The following is a 23,885-nucleotide window of genomic DNA, read 5'->3' as shown; positions in this document are numbered from 1 at the left end:
CTTCATTTATGTAGCACCTTAAAAAAAGAGTTTATAAAGCGCTTTGACAGACAAAAGCAAGATACAAGGCAATATAACAACAGACAGTGAGACGAAACAAAATCCAGACGAAACATTTTAAATTGAATCACAGATGTGTCAGATGGAACAACACACATCAACACCCAAAGCTCTCAACATTATGTATTTTGTAGATGAATGTCTTATTTAAATTGTCTCCAATTTTTTGGTCTCCAACTGAATTTTTTTTTTTTGTTACAGGTGTCTAAGTCCAAGTGAACTTGAGGTTTAATGTGCAACAGTACCTCTGACACGTTTTTAAACCTTACCTCTAATACAGCAGATGTTGTCGTTGGAAATGAGAGGCAGCAGGCAAGTGTCTGTTTCAGAACTGGGCTGTGCTCTGGTGTTTCTCATTAATGTACGAGACAAAATATTATGAAAGTACTGGCGAGGTGCTGCCTTATGTCCGCAGGTATTGGCAGCTATAGAGTTAAATGGTGGTACATGGCAAACTAGTGTCAGAGTTTGTGTATTCTTGTATTTGTTTTCTTTAAAAATGTGCAAGGATGGGTCTGTGTGTGTGCGTGTGCGTGTTGTTTTCCCTGCAGGAGGTCAGAACACTACGGTGCTGACTGACTGTGAAGGATTATTATGGGATTAGTGGTGTCTCGGTTACCACGGTGAGATGATAATCACAGTGGCTGTCCTCTGATCTCTATAGGGATAGCAGCGTCAATCAAACTGGAGACACTTAGAGATGAGAGGGAGCACTGCTGGGAGTGTGAACACGTGTGTGATGTTGTTAGGTGTTACATGTTGTGCCAATGTGTTGATATTTTGTGTGAAACAGCTGTCAGGGGGGGGGGGGGGGGGGGGGGTTTTTTTTTTTCATCTCACCAGCAGATGAGTGAATTTATGTTTTATGGAAATAAAATATGGCCCTCACCTCACTCCCTCCGTGCCTCCAGATGGTCCCTGTGGAGAGAGGGTGATTATCTGGCCCATCTGAGCCAGGGAACCTGAGAGTGTTGATGTTGGGTGGGCAGTGCGGTGCCACGCCAAGCCTCCTGTCCCCAGGAGCCTGAATACGATCCCCTTTACCTGCCCCCTGTCTCTGGTCCTCCCCCTCCCTCCTCCACCCCTCCACCGGCTAGACTTACAGCGCCTCCCTCCTCCTCCTCCTCCTCCTCCCCCTGTCTCCACCCTGGGATAGACTTTCTTCCACCTGACAAGGCTTGGCCTCGATTACTGGAATACCTGGACAGGTAAGTCTACTGAGAAAGGTCTCAAGTGCATGCATGCGTTTGTATGAGGCAGAGAAGGAGAGAGGGAACGAAAGAGTTAGTGATGCTTAGCAACCTATCAGGAGCAAAACAGCAACATGGTTGCTGGGAACTTGGCAGGGCACTCTGTTCCAAAGTCCTCTTTAGTAATCCCATGAATAAATAACCAGGGGTCGCCAGCTCTGTTAATAAAGTCTTCCTCGTTTTGATTTTCAATCTACTCTCCCTCCTTTCTCTCCCCTTCTCACTCCATCTTCTCATCCGCTGGCTAATTAGGCCAGGTCTTCGGTTTCCCTGTCATGTGTGTGATATGAGTTTATCAGAGCGGCCTGTCAGGCTGCAGGGGTCAGAGAACGGTGTTGTTGGACCAGCATGCAGCCTGAGCCCCGGGACAAGCTCAGCAATAAGAGAGAAGCAAACCAGCGAACGGATCAGAACTAGAAAAAAAGATCCAATAGTTTTGTTTTCAAGCTCAGAGACGCTGCAGAAAGACTCAGCAGAAGACAAGAATTCATTTCAGTAAACAAGTACCAATAGGTCTGCTATTTCATTCAAAACTAGCTTAAGGTCATCTCATGCAGTGCTTGATGTGACACCAAATAAAAACACAAATTGATCTGCAGAGCACTTTTTGTGTTTGAGGACTTGTCTTAAAATGAAGGGGGCTCCCTGTGTTCACTGTATTTTATCCCTGAAAGGATTTAAAAAGAAATAATATATTTATTGTTTCATTCTGAAGCACTTTGTAGTACAATTTGGCATTTCCAGTTGGTCAAAGAAACTGAGAATAAGATGACGGCCTTATCATTAATTGAACTTCACTTTCTTTATATTGTTATTTCTAGGTTTTATTCTCCAATCCAAAGGGATTCAGATGAATAAATACTTGATTTGGTCTTTCTGAAGGAATTCAAAATACATGTTTTATTTCTTTCCTTCTTGGAGCATATTTAAAAAAAATGTATTTAAATATTTAGCTTGGTCTCTTGCTTCGAGTTGAATATTTTTTTAAATGTAATGTAAATACTCAAGTAGCTAATAGCTTGAGATCGATAATTATCATCATTGGATGGAGCTGATATCATTATAACCATTGATATATAAAAACTATATCTGTAAACTATATCTGTATTGTATTGTAATGTTGGGGTTGACCCAATATATGTTTACATCATATATTATAGACGATGTTGTTTTTTCAAAAATCTGGCATTTTACATGAAATAATTGGGTTCTTTTGAAAGATTCAGTTATTTAGAAAAATTACAAAATTCCCACTTGGCTTCATAAAGTCTGTCTTTGTGGGAGCTCTTCCAAAGTATATTATTCATTGAACTCATAATTTAATAAAACCCAAATTACTTATTCAATATGGTACATTAGTGACTAAACAGGTAATTGTTTCTGTCCAGCAACGGTTATCTTTCTCTTGCAACAGATTTGAGCTCCATTGGGGAAAAAAAGGATTTCTTTCATCTGAGGCACAATTTCAAAAAAATGTTTCTCTGAGTGGAATCAATGTAGCAGTATTACTGCCTTACAACTTCAATTTGAATTGTATTTTCTTGTAAAACATTCCATGATATTATCATTTGTCCTTAAAGATTGGTTCAAATCTTCCTAATTTAAAATTACCACCAGTTTGTTAGATTTCGGATTCATTTGAAATCTTGTTTTTTACTTTCTATAATTTGCACTGCTGCAGCACATCACTAGGATGCACTGCAGTGCATTCAAGAGAGGGCAGTGTAACCACACATGCGGGGTGTGCTTGAGGCTTTCCTCTATTTCAGTATCTATCTCTCACATATACAATGTTACTATTTCTATACACCGCATGTTGGCTACATCTACGTTTGTTCCACTCTTCATCATTGCAAATCAGACCTTTCTGGCAGCAACTTGTTTTTTTTTGTTTTCAACTGACATTTGTCAAGGCAAAATGGGAAGTAAATAAAACGTAATAAGTACGACTAATATAGTTTCAACAGATGTTTCTACAGTCAAGAGTGAAAAACCCAGTGGTCAAGCTGTGAGGAAAAAGCTGCGCCTGGTAATTGCTGCAACACCCACTGACCTCTGTGCGACGTGCATCAGCATACCCGACGATCACATGTAAGAAAATTGCTTCAGAGTCGGTGTGTTATTGTTTCAGTGATCCCAGAGAGGTTGCTTTTCCTGGCCCTGGGTGGCATCATTAACACAGTCTGGAGTAACGCATTTAAATCAGATGGCATTGTCACAGGTGTAACTACTGCTGTTCATGCATGTGATTAATGTCCCCTTTTTTGATTAATTTCCTACGTTGGCTGTGAAGCCCTCACATTTGTGATTAATGAACCTGCAGCCTGTGTAATATAATGGTGGCTTGGTACATATTGTGTGTGTGTGTGTGTGTGTGTGTATGTGTGTTCTCTTTATGGCTGGTGTCAGCGTGTAGCATCCTTCAAATCCCGGTTCAGTCAATGGGCACAGGCAAAGTTCAGGCAACAGGAAATCATGCACAACACTTGGAACTCTCCATGTCTTAAAAGCAGAGTCTGTCTCACTGTGAAGTCACGATAGGGGCGATATATTGGGCTTTCCTGCTGTAGTTAATCTTGGAGACAAAGACACAGAAACTGGCACAGCCCTTGTATGTGAAGTTAGTTGCAGGCTGATACATAAAGCCACATACACTGACGCAGCTCCGGTCCCATGGGTCTAAGCTTCTATCTCTGCCTGAGGGCTGGGAAGGGTGTGACCAAGATGCTGCAAAACCACAGCCTCACACTCTTCCCCTGTTCACAAAAGTGAAGGGCGAGGAAATGCGTACACAGCTTGGTTATACTCACTCACTGTTGACCTTTTGACGTCTCAGTCAATATTCTCTCTTCTCTCCCTCTCGGGCTTCTTCCCACTACACCCCACCTTCCCCATCTCCCCGGCGGTGACAGAGTCGGAGGACACAGCGGTCTGTAATTAGCTGGTTGACCCCGGGGTTGGGTTGTGTGACCCCGGCAGCCGCGAAGCGCACATCCAGCCTGATCAGATGAGTAGTTCTGAGGGATCAGTGGTTGAAAGACAGCCGCCTCCTCGCCTGAGCCAACCTAGTCACATTAGCCAGCGCAGCCGAGATGGGCACAGTTACAGGAGCCCAGCTGCCGAGCCCAAACAGAGTCACAAACACCTGTCTGGGTAGAGTACAAACATACAGACACATGCTTTTCAACATCCGCGGACACCGATGTGTGCTGCAAAACACGCTACCTGCCACCACTCAAGGAAAGGAGTGGTGGTGGGGGGCTGAGGCGTAACCTGACCCAGGTAGGGGAAGGAGAGGGGGGCAAGGGGATGGGATGGGAGGGGAGGGAGGGGCAGTGCTGGCCCTTGGTCAAGTGCCTTGTATTCCACAAACAGGCCGCATCCAGTTACACTCTACCTGAGACGCTGAGCCTGAGGAGAGGATTCAAAGAAAAGCAAGTGGACCTCCCTCCCTTTGGTGCACCTTCTTTGGCTAATGGAGATTTCACTCTTTGAAAATACATTCTGATTTCCTCCCCGAGCGTGTATCCAGGGATTTAGTGAAAATCAAGACATGCTCCTTTCTTCTCAGTCAGTTTATGAGTAATTGTGTGTTGTTGATGTTTTTTTTTCTTTGCAGCTGCAGAAGTATTAAAAGCGTTTGCCATCGCAGAGGTACCTCCGAGCAGGTGGATAATTGGTAAATGTGGCTCAGCTGTGTTTGCTGTCTCTGCTGCTCACGACACTAATTAAAAGCAGCGCGACGGGAGAAAGGGAGAGAGTCATCAAGGACACGCTGGGAGACGTTCACCTGAGAAGGCACAGTCACCGATGCTGCGGGCAACATCAGCATGACCCGAACGCCGGCGCCGTTTGAAGTTGTGACAGAGAGAAAAGAGAGACAAAAGTGTCTGGATCTGAGACTACCGCCCTTGGGGTAAATAAAGAGATAGGAGGAAATAGAGAGGGCAGGGGAGAGAAAGAGAGCGCATGAAAAGAGCGCGAGGAGATGGCGACATGCAGAGAGACGAGGTTAATAAGAAACATTTTTTCTAGATTCAGAGGAAAAGGCGGAGAGACGAGAAAGCGAAAGGGAGAATCTCTTTAAAAGTTAAGGCCTCCTCTTTAGGATACTTATTGTTTAGTCTCACTTTCCGTTGCTCGGCCGTCATTCATTTCTACCTCTTTACCTCTCTCAACTCATCATGTTTACACAAGCTGTTACTGCAATTTCCCTGTTGTCAAACCGCTCTGCTGTTTTTCCTCCTTCTTTCCCCACTTCCTTTGTCTTTTTCCTGCTGGTTGGAAATCTGCAAGGCTTGCTCATCGGCGCCAGCCTCTGTTAATCCCCTCCCAAAGCACCTTAGCAACGCTAGGAATTTAGAGATGCTAAAAAAAAAAAAACACACGACGACAACGACAACAACTGTTCTTAACACTGGGCTCATATTGGCAAGAGTGGCCACATCTTGAGATGTGCGTGTGTTTTCCATAAGTAGTTCACAACAGTCTGGAAGGGTGTGATAACCAAGGATCTCTCAAGAGTGTGTGTGCCGTGTGTGTGCCATGTGTGTGCGTCTGAATGTGTGTGTGTGTGTGCGCACAGAGTGGGAGTGTATGTTTATGTGATATAGTTCCTATAACAGCAGCAACCTGGTAATCACTGCATGTAGTCACCTGAGATGCTCATTATCTAGTCCCTGTACACGTTCTGTCTGTGCCTGTTCACCCAGTCTTTACCTCAGCGCGCGCGCGCGCACACACACACACACACACACACACACACACACACACACACACACACACACAGCTGGACTCTTCTCTCACCAGTGTTCGTCTTTGTGCGGTTGGTCGCACACACCTGAACGAGTCAACGATAGACCGAGAGGCTGAGCAAAATATAAATGACTTGTGTTATCACGGGCCTAACTTTGATGTGAGCCAAATGCCTTTATGGAAAAAAAGAAAATCAATAAAGCAAGGTTACAACGCTCACAGCAATTATGCCGTTAGTTATTTTTCATTTGTTGGCTTTTGCGGTTTTCACACATCAACACACATCCCCCCCCCCCCCCCCACCTCTCTCTTTCTCTCTATCTAAAATCAATTACTAAGGGGCGATGGTAAATTAATTGAGGGCGCATTTAAGCCTTGAAATTAACACAAAGTTTAAATGTTAAAACTTTTCCATAACTTCTCACTTTGAAGTATATAATTTACCTCCCAAATTGAATGTGGAAAAAAAAAAGACATGAAGCACAATAATTTATTCTTAGGCAGAAATAAGATGCAAGATTTTATTTAATATGTAATCCCTTTTTTTCCAGCTAAAGCTAACACAACAGTAAAACAGACGGTACAATGAACGTGTATAGTAAAAGATGTGTCTCACAAGAGGACAGTTAATCCGTGAAGAAAACTGTACAAATAGTGGGCTTTTTTTGAAAATGTAAAATAGAAATATTCATGACATGTCACTTCATGCACTGGAAAGATGTCAATTGACACCTAAGATGATATGTGAATAATAAATGTTTACTTTCTTTCTGCTTCTTTAGATAAAAGAGGTTTGAATTAAAATGAAAACGACCTGTTTCACACTGTTTCCACACTGACTGAGGCTCCACTCTACTGATGCTCTGGTCCCTAGTGCCAGATCAGTACACGTTTCTCATTGGGCTGGTCACACGGCACATTAAATACACTGAAGGCTGTAGAAATATTCATTTCAGGCATTTTGACGGATTTTACAAATCTGAAAATGCAGCGGGTTCTTGGAAAACATGCCAACTGAGGGACTAAGAGTATTAAGACAGTGAAGCTGGCTCCAGTAAAAGGGAATTTTGAAACGAGAGCTGTTTATTGTTTTTGCTGAGATGGGGGAAATATAGGGCTGGGGTTGTTTATTTTTATTTTTTACTGTCGATTTTCATGGTCGACCTTTAGGTAAGCCACATAAGATAAAATGATCAAATAAAATCTCCACATACTCCGAAACCAGACACTGTACTTAGATACAAAACATTGGTCAATAGGAGAAAAGGGTTGTGTAATTAAGGGGTTTAGAGGAGGTAGCATCACATGGGAAAGAGTGAATGGAGGAAATTTGGGGCTCTGACTGTCGCTGACATTTTCCTAAAGGTCTTTTTTCGCCCACAGCACCTATGTTCTAGTGCTCGTCATAATGATGGCCTGACAGCAGAGGAGACGAGGTGCTATCTGTTAATCACAGGCCCCTCAGTGATCCATGTCCACTGGTGATAGCCATGATGGACAGTTTGCTGGAAGAGAGAGACAGACAGAGAAAGAGGGAGATGGACAAAGAGAGGATATTGATTTGTAGGGATATCAAATGTCAAAAGTCAATAAATAAAGACACAGCAGAACACAGCAAACAGCGCCCCGTAGTTTCATATGTAGGGTTTGTGCTACAACAAATACATGTGCACAATATGTACATGTGTGTATTCATTGATAGAAAGAGACACACAAGTACATGGTTATTTTAACTGAATGCATAACAGCCAGCAGGTTATCAATTCAATTACAAATGACTCAAATGTATCCCGCACCTTAAACAGTCTGATAGCTGACAACAATCTAATGGCTCCGGAAACAAATTGAGTAGGGTTATAATCATTAAAAACTATTTATCTGTTCCTCTTGGACATATTGCTGTGACATACACATCTTTCACTTGTTCCAATCTGACCTATCTAAACGACCCGTTTTGTTGATCACTTGACCCCGCAGAGTTCAAAGGTCGGCCGGTTCAAACAGCTATCAGCACGCAGCAGGCACCATAAAACCGCTGTTTCTTATTTGAACCATTTGACCCCACATTAACCTCATTCTCTACTGCCCTGAGAATTATCACCTGCCTCAGAGGAGCAGAAATCCTTTGCAGCATCTGGTGGGTACGCATGTGTGCGGGCCAGCGATAGAGAAGCACTGCAGGTGTGCTGTACACCACACGCTATTGAGCGAATTGTTGAGTTAGCGGGAGCCAGTGAGCACAAGAGCCTGTCAGTCAAACGGTGAGCTTTTTGTATTGTGTTCAAGACTAAGAGTCCACAGCCGTACTTCAGCACAGCGACGCTTTGAGGGAAATGCTAAAGTCATCAGGCTAACATGCTCACGATGTTCACATATGGTAGAGATGGGATGGATTCCCCTGTTAAACTCTTGCAAGTGTTCATCAAGACAGTTGTAAGATTACAGAGTTGGTCGGTTAAAAATACTTGATAATACAATTAAATGGAGATTTCATTACATTGAACAAATAGGCTTTGGCTGATAAGAGGCATCCATGTTTTTTTGATTTTCAGGCACTTCCGTATTTTTAAGCAACAAGTCGGATATGTTAGAGGATTCCCAGTCGTAATTACAATTCTAATGACTTGTAAATGACATTATTTGGTTGATGTTCATTAATTGTTCATTAATGGTGTATACACGCTGTGGAAACTAGTAATAGAGTAAAAGTCACGGGATCTGTGAAGGATTAATCGTTTGGGGACCATGAATTTAATCGAGATATTTTACTAAGGACCGAGGTGAAGAGACAGAGAGACTGAAGTAGAGCATTTCACCTGCTGGAAAGAGTCTGTTCAAGTGGGAGAGATGGAAGAACAAGAAAGAAAGTAATACTAGTCTGCAGGAGGCGCCATTACTTTCAAACTATTCTTCCTCACCTCTTACGCCGGAAAAACCTCAAGTACCGGCAAAGTGTGGCCTGCAGCGAGCTGCCATGCATGTCTATGGAAAGCTGCGGCGGAGCCTCCGAGCTCAGTGAGCTGCACTTGTTTCATTTGCGTTTGAAATGCGACCAAACTACAAAGTGGGGGTAGTTCAATTTTGGACAGCTAATTGGGGCCAGAGAATACCGGCAGCCAATGCGTTAACAGAGTGCTGTGACATGTTGACCTATATTGAGAAGAATTTCTTCCCGCCTGAAAACACATGAACATAGCCGTGGAAAAATGCAATATACAATGAAGCTGCTCCTTCACTGGACACTTCACATTTGGTTCTGTCTGAGAAACGGATATTATCAATACTCTCGCTGGTCGAAAATAAAATTCTGATGACTCAATTCTGACACAAGGTCTATTGTGTAAGTGAGGAACATCAAGCCACTTCACTTCATTAACATTATATTCAAAATTCCAACTTTTACTCCTGGGCACCTGGAATAGTTTGACCCGTGCTGTCAAGGAAACTCGTTCAAACTCTTTTCGGAGGCACTTAAAGACACTTAAAGAGAAAAAAATAAATATTGGGCCAAAGAGCCTTCCTTCAAGTGCAAAAACAGGATTGGAGCTGATACTTAAAACTTATCGTGTGACACTTCGTTGTTGTTCTGATTGCCACGGATCATTGGGACACTGGCACCAAAGTTTGTCTGACCTGAAAAGGGCACACGGAGACCCTGAGAAAATGGAGTTTAACTTTAAAAGATCCATGCTCCTGTAATTCTTCTTTTGAATTTAGAGATGATTTCAAGTATTTGAAGGGATAGTTAAAGTCCCATGTGTTCATACGAGAGACCTGTTTGTTCATGTGCCTTTTCAGGTCCCGTATACTGTATATCTATGTGATCCCATCGGGGTAGTCTACATGAGAGTGTGAGAGTTTCCTCTCTGACACGTCTCTGCATGGGACTAGCGTGCCTCATTCTCATGCGATTCATTGCATCTTCTTTATGATCCTCTGGTGGGGAATGAGAGGTACGCTGGCTGTAGAGGCACTGATTACTCGTCCTTGGGTTCTTGCCTGATTGTCTGGCTGCTAGTGCTTCTTGCCCTGTTGGACGTATTTCTTTAGCGACGTAGCTGCATACTGAGATCTCAGCAATTACTTTGGCGAGTACAAAGTTAATACTGTAGAACTGATGGCCAGAGCTACAAAAGTAAAAAAGCCAAGTTTGTATGAAACGCCAGTTTTCCGAGCACACCTGCTAAGGGCTGCAGTGCTGTACATACGGTTTAAAGGGCTGGGTAAAGTGGAATATAAATTGAGGGGTATGGCGAGCAATAAAACACATTGCCGTTCCGCGACTTGGCCGGCGGTGGAGGCAGTCACAGAGCCTAATGGTTTGTAAAAGGGAAAGCCGTAATGGCTGGACTACACGTTCACACGCTGGACGCCGACACGGTTGCGTTACACGTCACGCTAGCGTTGTAAATCTGTTCTATGGCACGGTTCTTTGCAATGGCAACGGTACACATAAAAAACGGCCGCTGCACTGACCATCCCAAGATTGTGTCTCTGCAGACACTGTTAACTGCTTAGCACTTCTTAAACTTAAGCTTACAATCCTCTAAAATGAATCCAATGCAGAAGTGTCTTAAACTTGCATTCTTTCTACTGGCTATTAGTGGGCAACTCCTCTGGTTGCAAAAATAAATCAGATTCTATAGAAGTCTATGAGAAAATGACTCTACTTCTCACTTCATTTCTTACCTCAGTAAACATTGTGGACATGAGTTTATGGTCTCAATCACTAGTTTCAAGTCTTCTTCAATACAGCATGATGTTCATTTAAAAGAATCATGGTCCCTTTTAGAGGGATATAACGATAGGATTCTACCGCTACCAGAGCCGTATGCAGCGTCTCTACGTCACCTCTCCGCAGTGAAAATATGTTCACTTCCGTTCACTGGTTGCAAAAAGTCAAGATGGCGACGGCCATAATCCAGGAAGACAACAGCCAAAACGCCAAACTCAAGGCTTCAAAACGACAGTCCACAAACCAATGGGTGATGTCACTACATCCACTTCTTGCATACAGTCTATGCTCAAAGCGCAATCAAACTCGAGCAGCTCGGACTGGGGGTGTAATTTGTGTCTCTTTTGAGGCATCACATGTCAAATTTAAATGTAGTTTAAGCAAGAATGTCAGTAAAATCTGTATTGATCTGTAATAACTCTTTCAGTTACTTGAGAAATCTCACTCTTCCTACCAGTAAGTGATAAAACATAGCTACCGTCCATCTCTTCGGTTATAAACCTGTTTATAAGGTTGTATGCTGGATGCCCCCAACCCACACTTCAAAACTCATTCTGGGGCTGTTGCGTGTAACACAACAGAGTCACTGTCGTGTATGTGCGTGTAGCCATGCTGGCTGTCCCTTTTACACTGACGTTGATTCGGCTCTGTGACTTCCTTCGGATCCGCTGCCGGCTTAATGGCAGAACAACTCTGTGCCCCCGTTCTGTGTTTGTGCCTCCTACATTAGTCGAGGCAGAATAACTGCACAGGCTGTGTGAAAGGGGCTTTAGTCTGTCTGCTGTCCGGTGCTGGACAGCTAGTGCACGAGATGCGGGTTTATCGGAACTTGTTTGCTTAAAACAACTTCCTGCTGTGGCTGGAAATTAAGTTGATGACTTTGCTGGCATGAAAACCAAGAGAATGAGTTCAAACAAGTGAAAAGGTCTGATAAAGCGGAGGGAAGCCTCGGAGTTCGGTGAAAACTTTCGGTGGGCTTGTCGAGTGACCTCGAATCACACTTCCCAGTAATCTGATCCACCTCTTGGTATAAATATGTCGATTAGTGACGCTTTAACCATTCTTGAGCACAGAGGTACGAATCATTATTGTCATAAGAGTTGTTTTGTAATTTTGTGGATCTGTTACTTGTTCATAAGACACACACACACGCACGCACACGCACACACACACACACACACACACATATATATATTCAGTATACAGAACACTTTGTATTTCATCTGTTTGCAGATAAAAAGTTCTTTATTTTGTATTTAATGAAGAGTAATTAAGGCAGGAAAACTTTTCCGACAAGAGTTTCACGGTCCTCTTAACGAAGCCCCTTTGTGTGAGACTACGTTCATATCAGCTGAGCTTCGGCTTATTTCACTATACAAGGCTGCTAACTTTCAGATACATGTACAGTCTGCTGGGTTTTTGAGATCATAATACTTTATAGAATAAATGTCTTAAAATCAAAACATATATTAAAAAGACATTTAGTAAGCTATAGTTCACCTGATTAAATAGGCCTACCTTGCAGAAACTTTGGAACATAGACCATAATAAAGTTGACAGAAAATATAACGGAGCACTAAAATGACTTAGTAAAATGAGAATTTCTGTTTTTAAATACAGATATACAGTATATGGCTAATTAAATTGTCCATGGGTGTGCTGGGGGACTCATGACCTCAGTACAATCCTGGCTTTAGCCCTGATTGAGAGTCTCCTCATCCTTTCATTCGGTGATGGACGGTGAGGCCACTCAGTATGCTGCACCCCAACCCCCCAAACATCCATCTTCTTCCAACTTATTCTTTCCTTTCTCCTCGTTCCTCCAAAAAAACTCCCCGGTTCCCGCGGAGCGGCTGGTTTTGTGTGGCCCCCCCCAGCACTGTCCCGTTTTTTATCACTTCTCTGACGGGTTACCCCGGTCCCCCTCGCACCTGCGCCGCTACCAGGTCCCTACAGGAATGCGCTGGGGCTTGTAATCGCCTTTGTGGGGGCCATTGAGTTGTACGGCTGACTGAAACTTCCCAACCTCACAGCGCGCTGGCCGCTGAATGGGGCTCAGCGTGGGGCGGCTCTGCAAACCACGGCCGCTGCCAAATTCCTACAGTGGCGCTCCACAATCACTCCCACACAGGCCCCGATACAGGCTACCGCCAGGCAGAAGGGACGGGGAGGGGCGGTGGGCCGGGACTTGGTGATGGTGGTGCGTGTGTGTGTGTGTGTGTGTGTGTGTGTGTGTGTGTGTGTGTGTGTGTGTGTGTGTGTGTGTGTGTGTGTGTGTGTGTGTGTGTGTGTGTGTGTGTGTGTGTGTATTGGGCAGAGAGATGGTAAAGTCTACATTTAACTCCATACAAAACAGTCACTTTTTGCTTCACATCGCAAATCTGGATGGGCATGCAAACATTTCTTGTTTTTTTTGTCACTTTTCGATTAGTCGATAAAGGGGAAACAGTGATTTAGGTCAACAATACACCAAATTTCTTTTTTTTTCTTTTTCTTTCATTTTGATATCTCACCTCTTGTCAAAAAGTCCCAGTGCAGATGTTATTCCAACAACGGAGAAATCTGAAAAATACAAAACAAAAAATAGAAAATAAAAAAGGCGTTTGAATGCTTGACAAAGTTTGAAAATAAAGCAATTTCTCATAACTTTCAGGACATTTGTGCCGCGTTTCGGTGCATTAGGTCCGTGGGCCGGCATATAGCGCGGTAGCTGTGGGTAGATAGAGCAGCACTGCAGGATTAAGAGGCAGCAAGATTGTTAAACATGTCAACGTGTAATTGCACGATAAGGCCCTTCCGAGGAATTCATTGGCCCAGTTGCTTTCTCTATTCCGCGCTAATCTCGCCCGGCACATTCGCTCTGTGCAATCTGTCTCCATAATCTTCTGTGACAGAGCGGGCGACGAGAGCAGCCTGTTTGGTAATTTTTTTTAGGAAAAGGAGGGAGGGGGGGGGACGGGGACGCGGAGAAAATATGCAGAGGCGTGATAAAGTGACGCTAATTATCCCCATTTAGGACTGGGAGTGCAAGGGATCGGGGCTTTACGAGCAACCGAGTGTGCGCTGGTGCTGATGGCCTCCTAGCACGGAATATATCGGTGGCTACAAGATAAGAGCATCGCGCTGTGGAGAGATTTATTGGCCGGTCAGCTAAACACACGCGAACACGCGCGCATGCACAGGCACGTGAACACAGGCACACAGGCACACAGGCACACACACACACACACGCACACACGCACACACACAAATACACCCTGCTGCCTCGGAGCCTTTATGCGTTGCACCCTACACTTACCCCTCTTCCACCTCAAGGTGTAATTTATTCGGGTTAAATTTGCCAGAACGCTCCTCTTTTAGCCAGGCGATGCGCCGTGACGCGCTCCGCCTCTCCGTGATTTCAGTGTTAATCCGCATCTCTTCACATCAACAGATAAGATAGAAACAGATGCAAAACGCACCATCCCATGCCATACGGTGCGCGCTACAGTGCGGAGAGATGTCTCCATAGATGCGATTTTTTGTTGGGGGGGAAACAAATTTCCAGACATTGTTCCTCTGATTTCTTTCAACAGATTAATGCTCAGCCAAACGTTACACGCTTTACTATGAGGCCTAACAGGTTTAATTGACATACCATGCAAGTCTTCATCAGTGTGAAATAGGCCCTTTAACTATGTATTTGAGATTAATTGATTTTAAAATGCCTAAGTAGGCATCATTTTTCCTCATTTGCATGTGTATGGCTATTAGCCTGTATCTACATATGCGACCTACAGGCAATACAAAAAAGATATATATACATGTCAAACCCAGCTGCGGTCTGTCAAAAAGTGACGTCATTTTCAGACCAATTTTTCATCATTTAAAAAAGATTAAATATCTGAATGACATATCTGTTCTCTCAAACATGTCTGATCCGCAATGAAGGTGCTTTTGTACAAAGGTGACAAAAGGTCCTCTCAAATCAAACATCTACAACTTTGAAATTCTGATGAGTCATCAGTAACCCCATTGTCACGAGCGTGCCTGGCCAGTGGGAAGTTTAAGTCCAGTCTGCGCAACATTTAGGCCGTATTGTTTTTTTTGTCGTGCACGTCGTTAGATGTACGCATGTTGAGGATGCACGCATTCAATCTGGAATTATTTCATGCTCTGCTTTGTGCTGTGAGTGCAACCGAGTTGTACACATGGACTATAAGATATTTTTCTTCCTGTACAATGTCAGACGGTTAATTCCCTGCAAGTCTCTTGTAGTTTCGTAAAACATGAATGTATTGTTGCCTCGTGTAGTTTTCCCGGTTCCCTTTACTTTCCTGCCTCTCAGCTATACTAAAAGATGATGGGACTATGCAATGAGGATAAAACCGTGGGTAAAATAACAGTTATTAAATGTGTCATTTTGAGCACTGCTCCATTGATAGCAAGATTTAGATAGTCCTATTTTATTTTGGTCTGTTGTATTGTTGATCACCATGAAGCTATATATAAATAAGCTATATCATATTTCAGTTGAGATATTTTTTTTTCTCTCAAAAAATTTAATTCCAAAAGAGAGATAAAGATGATTTAAAAAAAACGTATTTTCTATGCTGAAATAAATACAATCCTTGCATCACTATAGTATTTCTTATTTATTATTGTTATTTACTTTTTCTGCCCGAGTCGTATTATTTAAGTCAAGTGTTCAAAACAGAAGCAGTGGAATTACAAACTAAAAATATATGAATCTATTTGAATGATTTTTTGTATTTATTCAAATTTTTTTTTTTTGTTGAAAGGCCTAACACAAACTCATACTTAAAAAGTCAATATCAAAGCAAGTGAGTTATATGGCCTTTTGATTTTGTTGTTATATTTTTGGAAGAACATTTCGTTATTGATATTCTGATGTAATCTAATCAAACATGTGTAAGTCTGACACAACCTTGCAATTCATTAGAAAAATAGATATTTAGAGTTAATAAAACATTTCTGCTGCTTACATTTTCTATAAATACTGTCATAGCTCATAATCATTACCTCTTATTCCCATTAATACATGAGGATATTTCGTTAATAAAACTAACAGGTGGTTCGTCGCATGAGGCATTGACGTAATCAGATTTGTTTAGAAATGATAATATAATATCTAGCTTGAATATGGTTTGGCCTGGCACAAATAAAAAACTTTTTCATAATCTATGAATACATTTGTCATTACTCACATTAAAGGTTAAGTCCGTGAAACAGTCTGTAGGCCTCCGAGGAAACTTTCCTCGGAGGCCTACAGACTGTAGCTTTTACGCACAATTACGCACAAACAATTAGGCTATTTAAAAGCTGGTGGGATCATGTGGTGTCGCAATTTAAACAGGTGGCTATTTTTCTCGAGCGGAGGCTGAGTGATATTCTTGTGTCCTAAAACGTGAAAACAATCCTGTAAGAACATTGTGAAAATAATCAATCTAAGACCGTTGTCTTAAGAATCAAAAGCAACATCTGGTGAAATTTATTCAATTCTTCTTCATTGCAATATCAGGGCTTTTCACTTGCAGAAAAGCACTTAAATTACAACAGCAGTTGCCCGTCATCATTTGAAATATTAAAATTATTCACAATTTACAATAATTAGAGTGTTACAATAAAAAGAGATGGTTTCCAAGAATTAAGACACAGGCTTCTGCAAATGAACACAAATGTTTAAAGAAGGTGATTTCCCCATATCTTTTAAAGCACTTTCTTAAGATTATGACACGTTATCTCATTTTCAATAACTTACAAGAACCCCCAAAAGTATGAGACAATTGAACCAAATACCCCCCATGTGAACCTGGCGTAACCCTCAACCAAGACTGTGAAGTAATGGACAAAAAGATGGTTGCACAATCACCAATATCTCAGCATCATATTCGTTATATAATTCCACTGGTGGCTATTAAAAAAAAAAAAAAGATGAATTTGCTATTTACCCTTCATTTACAATATCATAAACATTCTGTACAAAATGCAGGTAGTTTTCGGGACCGGGGTTATTTAGAAAAGAGGTAAATATTTGGTTATGTGTTCGTTTGCAGTTTTCAATTATTCTGTGAGTTCTAAATGTGTGTTAGAGGGACCGTCCCGTTCACTCCAGCCGTGGCGCTCTGGTAATGCTGCGGCAAGGCATGGAGTCTACTTTGCATTGACGGGTCCCCCGGCTCTCCGGTCGGTAAATACATGCTTATCATCTCTCTCAAGTCTCCGGGGCAAGGACCCCGTGAGTGTGTGCTGCTGACGGGAGGGCTTACACTCGGCTCCGACTTCACCAGCGACCCTAACGTCCCCATGGCGGCTGAGGAGGAGACGCCGGAGCCCTGGTGCTGTGTGTAGGTGATCCCGCCGTAGCCGGATGGAGAAGCGTTCATGTAGCTCTGAGAGTTCGAGATGGGGCTGTACTGCAGCGCTGTCATGTCGTAGCGGTGCATGGGCTGGGGGTTGTGTGAGTGATGGTGGTGTGAGTGGTGGTGGTGGTGCGCTCCGCTCCCCGGGTGCTGGCTGTAGGCGAGCTGCGCCTCCTGCATCATCGCCGCGGCCGCCGCGGCAGCAGCCACCTGCCCCGAGTACGCACCGTTCGCCCAGCCGTTCATGTGCGCGTAGCCGGAGCTGGCGGAGCCTCCGTGACCCCCGGGGCTCTCTAACCTCTGCCCGACCCCGGATGAACTCATTCCGACTCCTAAACCAACTCCACAGCCCCCACTGGGCCCAGAAAGCAGTCCACCGGCAAGGGAATATTTGTCCTTTTTCAGCAGCGTCTTGGTCTTCCTTCTTGGCCGGTACTTGTAATCCGGATGTTCCTTCATGTGCATGGCTCGCAACCGTTTCGCCTCGTCGATGAAAGGGCGCTTCTCCGCCTCGGACATCACCTTCCACTCGGCGCCCAGCCGTTTGCTGATCTCAGAGTTGTGCATTTTGGGGTTCTCTTGTGCCATCTTCCTCCGCTGCCCACGGGACCACACCATGAACGCGTTCATCGGTCTCTTCACCCGCTCCTGATTCGCTTTGGACCCGCCGTTCGGCCCCGTTTGCCCCGTGGTCGTGTTCGTTTGGGGGCCGGGGGAATGCAGGTCAGTTTCCATCATCATGCTATACATTCACCTGGTTTTTAAACTTCGCCACCAACAGAGAAAAAAAGTCTATTTCAAAGATAGGCGCGCACGAGATCGGGTGCGCACAGGTTGACTGGGGTACAGAATAGATATTCTAACCCAAATGATTAAAATACGAGACAAAAATTAATCCGAAACGGGATATAAAATGTTCTCCAACCAGTATTTCACGCTGTCTTCGCCTGGGTTGGTTCACATCCACTGTGATAGAATGCGCATTCGAGCCACTTTCCCTGTCGGAGTTAAGAAGTTGGTTAAAGCGGCGGCCATATGATGCGCACTGACAGCGGTTAAATGAGCCACAAGCGGCCAATGGGGCTCTAACAGCAGAGTGATTTGCATGGCGTTTGGTCAGGTGACTAGAGGACCATAGAGGAAGAACACACCGGAGGAGGAGGAGGAGAAGGAGGAGGCAGAAAGGAGGGCCAATCCCACAAATAGCACAAGGCATTTGAAATTTCCAAACACGCTCTCGGAGACATCAGCTAAACAAAAATAACTAAGATTTTGTTAGCACGGATGTAGCGGGGTGCAGTCTTTGAGCACCATGAGTCAAACATCTAAATATATTCTTAGAACAGTTATGGTTTCGGTAAACGTGGTTAATACAGCCTCCATATGCAGCAGATATTAAACTCACAGGCTTCAACACAAGTTTAGATACAAATCTGGTTACTCTCCACTTATTTTCTTTATTTGTGCTTGAACTTCACAACGTGTCCCCTCATCTTTACCGGTTATTCTCAAATCTGCCGTGCGTCATATAAACACGGGCCCAACTCTATTTGTATGCACTGGAATTACAGTCTACCCAAACCAATTCTATATCAGCGGACTTGATGCTCCACCGGGGCTTCAAAATCCATTTTTTCAGACCACCTCTCTCTTTCTCTCTCCCCCCAGGTGTGTAATTAAGGTATGTAGTAATAGTAGGTGTCAGAGAGAGAGAGAGAAATTACACACTCCACGCGGAGGATGCCGTGAAAGAGGTTTGGTAAAGCGCCGTTGGTCGAAGAGGAGAAGCCTCTGAGCATGTAATGACGTGAAATTGCCGGGGCAAAGCGTCGATATCGCCGTCTGCTGGCGATGGTGAACGATTCCTGACTCAGCCTGTGCCCGCAGCTGAAGAAGAAAAGAAAGAGCACATGTAAACTGCTCTGCTGCTGTCATTTTCTGTGGACTTTTGCTCATACACTTTAAGTCCCTCATTTAACACCCAGGCAGCCGTTTGGAAACCGTGAGAGGGAGCCGATGGATGCGTCTTCCGAGCCCACGCATATATAATCCAGATTTCACAGCTGACCTCCCCTGAAAAGCCCAATCAACCCCTAATTGAAAGGGAAAACGAAAGACCACTTCCCGCGGCGAGACTAACGATTTAATCATTCCATCGTCCTTTGCTGTTTTTTATTTAATTGGGGCTTAGCTTGATATGGCTCTCTGTTTAGGGCCGGAGGGAGCGGGATCACTCGGACAGATCCATGCGTCTTTGGTAATAGGGTTAACGGGATATCACAATGGTCAATAAACGTTTCCAGTGGTCTCGGCCGCGTGGCTTAAGGCCCGAGGAAGATGGCAATATAATGACAACACGGAGAGCTGCAGGGCGGTGAGGGCCAGTGACGCTGTCACACAGGAAAACAAATAAACAAAGTAAAATAAAGAAAAACCATGACGGCGCACTGGCCTCTTATAATAAAGGGAAATACGCTGGTAAAGTGCCTCAATATTAATACGAACACTTATCACATGACAAATCCATAAAAGGTATATGGAATTATATTGCTAAATTGAAAAGTAAGGAGTAGTATTTTATTGACCAAACCAGATAAGTCCAGTAATACAAGCAAATATAAATTGGATTTTGGCACATTTGCTATTGCAAAATTTAACAAAAAACATTTTCAGACTTTTTTTAATGCATTGAGCCATATATCTTAATATCAGTCTAAATTAATTCAAACAGACTTCACAAGCATCCACAATGGTATTGTTAAAGAAACACATGATTAATGTAACATCAAAATATAATTTGTCACGGTGTTAAAGTATCGATGGAGAAAATTCATGAAATCATTATTATTATCATGTGTTTCTGTCATTGTGGAGTGGGTTTGGGATTGTAGAGGATTAGTCTTTACAATGACACTGGGACACCGGTGGCCCCTGTTTACTCTCTCTGTCGTCCCCCAGTTACTCCTCTTTTACCAAACCTCTTTTCAAACCTCCTCGCTCCTTTGTGTGCGGCCTCTGCTACAGGATGTGCGCACTGCGATGATGGTGTACGGCAGGGGCCAAGGGTCAAAGCGGTTATCACCCCCCCTTCCTAAATTAATAAATAAATAAGAGACGGATTGGGAATAAATACAACTCATGTCTCACAGCGTCCGGTGGGTGTTTGTGCCTTTTAATCTCAGCAAACTCCTAAATCACTCGTTTAGTAACTCTCTCACATTTAAAAATAAAAAGAGGCCAAATTTATTCGGGTTACCCCCTTTAATCTGTGATCTTTTTTTTTCTAAAACAGTTAACCTATAACCCCTCCCAAAAAAAGAAAAGTCCACGTGTGGTGCATGTCTGTGCACAGCCAAGCGCGCGGGATAAGGTTGATTTGGGCTTTTGGGAGGAAAAAATAGTTGTGATCACCTGCTCACGTGCGTAAGGCAGGAGAAAGCAATTGTTTTATAGCTTCAATCTAAACCTAATATAAAAAAAATCAGCCCCCACCACTCTCACCCGCCTCCCTCCGCTTCCTGAAAAGTAAAAAAAAAAAAACCCCGAGAGAACCATGCCACCTTAATATCGAGCTGCGTTAAAACAATGCGCGACTGAATAAACCTCCACAAATTTACAGCACGCGCCCGGTTAATCCAGCCAGCCATTATTATCACTCACTCCCGAACAGATCAGGAGCAAATAATGTCACCTCGGAAAATCAAACGGAGTCGGTCGGAGAGCAACTGGTAGCAACATGAGGCGCAGAGCAGCGCGCTCTGGTGCAGCCCCGCGCGGCTCACTCGTCCCAAAATAAAACACGCATCATCCGCATTGAATTGAACACAGCAGAGCCCAGGCGCTCCGAAATAAAGCTTACCAATAATTTAAAAAAACACTTGCAATCACAGATCAGAAAGCGTTCAAGTTCGCCTTACCCCTTATATTATTTTTTTTTTTAGCATTTATTCAACTTCACGTTTTTTACAAAAATAGATTTTACTCACCACAGATAGTTCAACTACTAATGCATCTACAGGATAAATACTACACATGCGTAACCGTCATATGCAAACTTACGCATGTTCCCCATCGCTCCCTCTACTCCAGACCAAGTGGGCAAGATTTCTCCCTCCATACTCCTAAAGCCGTCCTAAACCCTCCAAAGCTTCATGTAAGACCGCTACTCCCACTACAATCTGGCCGCTCGAGTGCCAAGGCCATCCATGCCCGGTGCCCAAACCCACCACTCAACACACACTGAGGGGCAGAGACATGAAGAAATGACATTTATTATACACTCCAAAAAAGACAATTCCAAGTTATTGTTTCTCTCTGCGAAAGGGGCTTGCTTCTAACACAATGAAGTGTCTTTTGTGTTGCACAGAACAATACAAAACAAGTATTCTAATAAATAGCCACTCTTTTTTTCCCTTTTTTTTTTTTTGGCTCTCCAGGATGAATGGGCTGGAGCGGCGGGTTCTGAGAGGCAGCTGTGCCGCATTCGGGGAGGAGGGGCGAGGACTTGGGGAGGAGCCCCGCACCCCCTTCCGCGTCCTCCATGGATACTGACTCCACATTACTGATCCTGGAGCAGAGTAGGATGCAAGGAGAGAGGGATTGGCTTTTTGAGGCTGTTTTTACACGCGGGACATACACTGTGTCCAGCAACGTGATCCTCACATATTACTTCATACTATGAAGTCCACAGCATCCAATAAGATTTTAGTTTATATGAACCTGCACAGCTTGCAAGCATGTGGCTCTGACAGCTAGGGAAACACACACACACACACACACACACACACACACACACACGCACACGCACACAAGCCTCTTACTATAAATATTTTGAATAGTGAAGCTTTAACCATTCTTAAGCAGAGTTGGCAGATCAGAGGTATGAATCATTTTTGTAAGTCACAAGGGTTGTTTTTGGAATTTTGTGGATCTGTTGTTTTTCATATAACACACACGCACATACACACAGCTGAGCTCATATAAGGTTTATTATTACATTCCCTTCAAAAATCTAAAATGTGAAAGTAAGATTACATCTGGCATAAAATGTCAGGATAACTATTGATGTTATTGTTGTTTCTTGAGTTACACTCACTAAGCCGATGGTGGTTAACCAACCTTTTCATATACTTTCGTCCCAGGAGAAAGACCCCGTCGCTGCAGATTAAAACATCTTCTCCGTCCTGTCGTTTTTTTATTGATTCACCAGAGATTACTCTGCCACTTTGCGAGATGTACTGAATCAAATAAGAACTACACGCAAACCATGCGAGCAGGAGATTGACACAAAGTGGTAAAGCTCAGTAAAAGGCAATATTGAAAAATATTAAGAGGGGGAAAAAAACAAGAAAGACAGCGAGAGTGGGAGAGTGAGAGTGAGAGAGAGAGATCAGGTCAGGTTCAGGCCTAAAAGCGTTGAGGGAAGAGTGAGCCAATCGGATAAAAGCAGAGGTCTTAGCTCAGTTCATATTGTCGCTCTCAAACACAAATCTCCATAACACGACACAAAAAAACCCCCCGAAGACCTCAAAAACAGCGAGAGGTAACAACATACACATCATGAAGAGTTAAGGGAGTGATACGTATCTAGAATTTGTATCCTATTTGCTTTTAAACTCCCTCTTAAACCATAACTGAAAATGTTAGCAGGGATGATCCAGTATTGAAAACTGAGGGACACACTTGAAGAAGAAAGCACATAATGTATGTGTACGGTACGCCTATTTGAGCAAAATAGAAAAGAACAGAAGAAGACTTTATTGTCCACCAAAGTGGAAAATGTAGCTCAGCAGAACATGAAAGCAGCCTAAGAACATATTGTAAAAGAAAACGAAGGTAAAATGACACAGAAAGTGAAACACAATATGGTTGAAAAATTGTAAGATGTTCAAACATAAAATAAACGAGATCCACTGTTGAGAATATTTAGAGATGGTAATGGCTACAACTGGGTGATCCTAGTCTCTTGTTAATGGCATAAAGCTTTGTGTCCATATTAAGTTTTAGAGCAGGATGGTCACCCCAAACAGACAAACTGAAACGTGGGAGTTTTTTCGATGGAGAGAACATGCCATTCAAGTCTGGGGCACCCTCGTCTACAAGCAATTTGTTCTTTTGTTCCTCCATGTGCTCTATTTTCATCTTCTTCTCTTGGTTGAATTGTAAGAGAAGATCATACAAGGGCCTGATGGAGTGGTGAGTCAGAGGCAGGATGAAATGAAGTGAGAAAAAGAGTAAGAAGAGAGAGAGAGAGAGAGAGAGAGAGAGAGAGAGAGAGAGAGAGAGACCGGGGAGGCCAAAGTCAATCCCATGGCAAACAGCAGTGGATAATCATGGGCTTTAGGAAAACACTGTGTCCATAATGCTATTACCCAGGATTACCTACTCTAGCAGAGAAGGAGAGACTCTCTTCACAATGTGCCCCAGACCTTTCAGATAATCATCTTATCACAGATGACAAACCCAGAAGAAACATCCCATTATTCAAGAAGGGGGAGAAAAAAATCTACAGCATGTTTGGATGAAGACATATTGTAAGGCTAAATTATTCGAGTGGAAAAATATCAGATTTTGAAATTAGCACGCCAGTCGCTTCCCCACTCTTCCTCCCGCTCTCTCCCTTTCATTCTCTCCCTGTCTCTTTCTCTCTCTCTCCCTCCCTCCCTCTCTTCCTCCTGCTCTCTCCCTTTCATTCTCTCCCTGTCTCTTTCTCTCTCTCTCTCT

The 23,885-nt window shown here is 43.4% G+C and overlaps 1 protein-coding gene across 2 annotated transcripts; it reads right to left on the bottom strand.

The window, feature by feature from the left end:
* Positions 1–6,554: 6,554 nt before the first annotated feature.
* Positions 6,555–21,711, bottom strand: sox1a (SRY-box transcription factor 1a). 2 transcript variants are annotated; one of them, XR_004213514.1, is made up of 3 exons: positions 21,222–21,711; positions 13,314–13,362; positions 6,555–7,570 (listed from the first exon to the last, which is right to left on the bottom strand). XR_004213514.1 is itself a non-coding variant. In XM_031869403.1 (3 exons), the coding sequence occupies exons 1-2, from the start codon at positions 17,910–17,912 to the stop codon at positions 13,342–13,344; spliced, it is 864 nt and encodes a 287-aa protein (XP_031725263.1). In that variant the 5' UTR covers positions 17,913–18,872; the 3' UTR covers positions 6,555–7,570; positions 13,314–13,341. The 2 variants fall into 2 exon arrangements, 1 of the variants encoding a protein (XP_031725263.1); XM_031869403.1 differs by lacking the exon at positions 21,222–21,711 and adding an exon at positions 17,070–18,872.
* Between the last annotated feature and the right edge of the window lie 2,174 nt (positions 21,712–23,885).

Source organism: Anarrhichthys ocellatus, unplaced genomic scaffold (genome assembly GCF_004355925.1).
Source record: "Anarrhichthys ocellatus isolate YVR2014 unplaced genomic scaffold, GSC_Weel_1.0 scaffold47, whole genome shotgun sequence".
Taxonomy (NCBI): Eukaryota; Metazoa; Chordata; class Actinopteri; order Perciformes; family Anarhichadidae; genus Anarrhichthys; species Anarrhichthys ocellatus.
The sequence above is the reverse complement of the archived record's forward strand: the minus strand, read 5'-3'. Positions and strand labels throughout refer to the sequence as shown.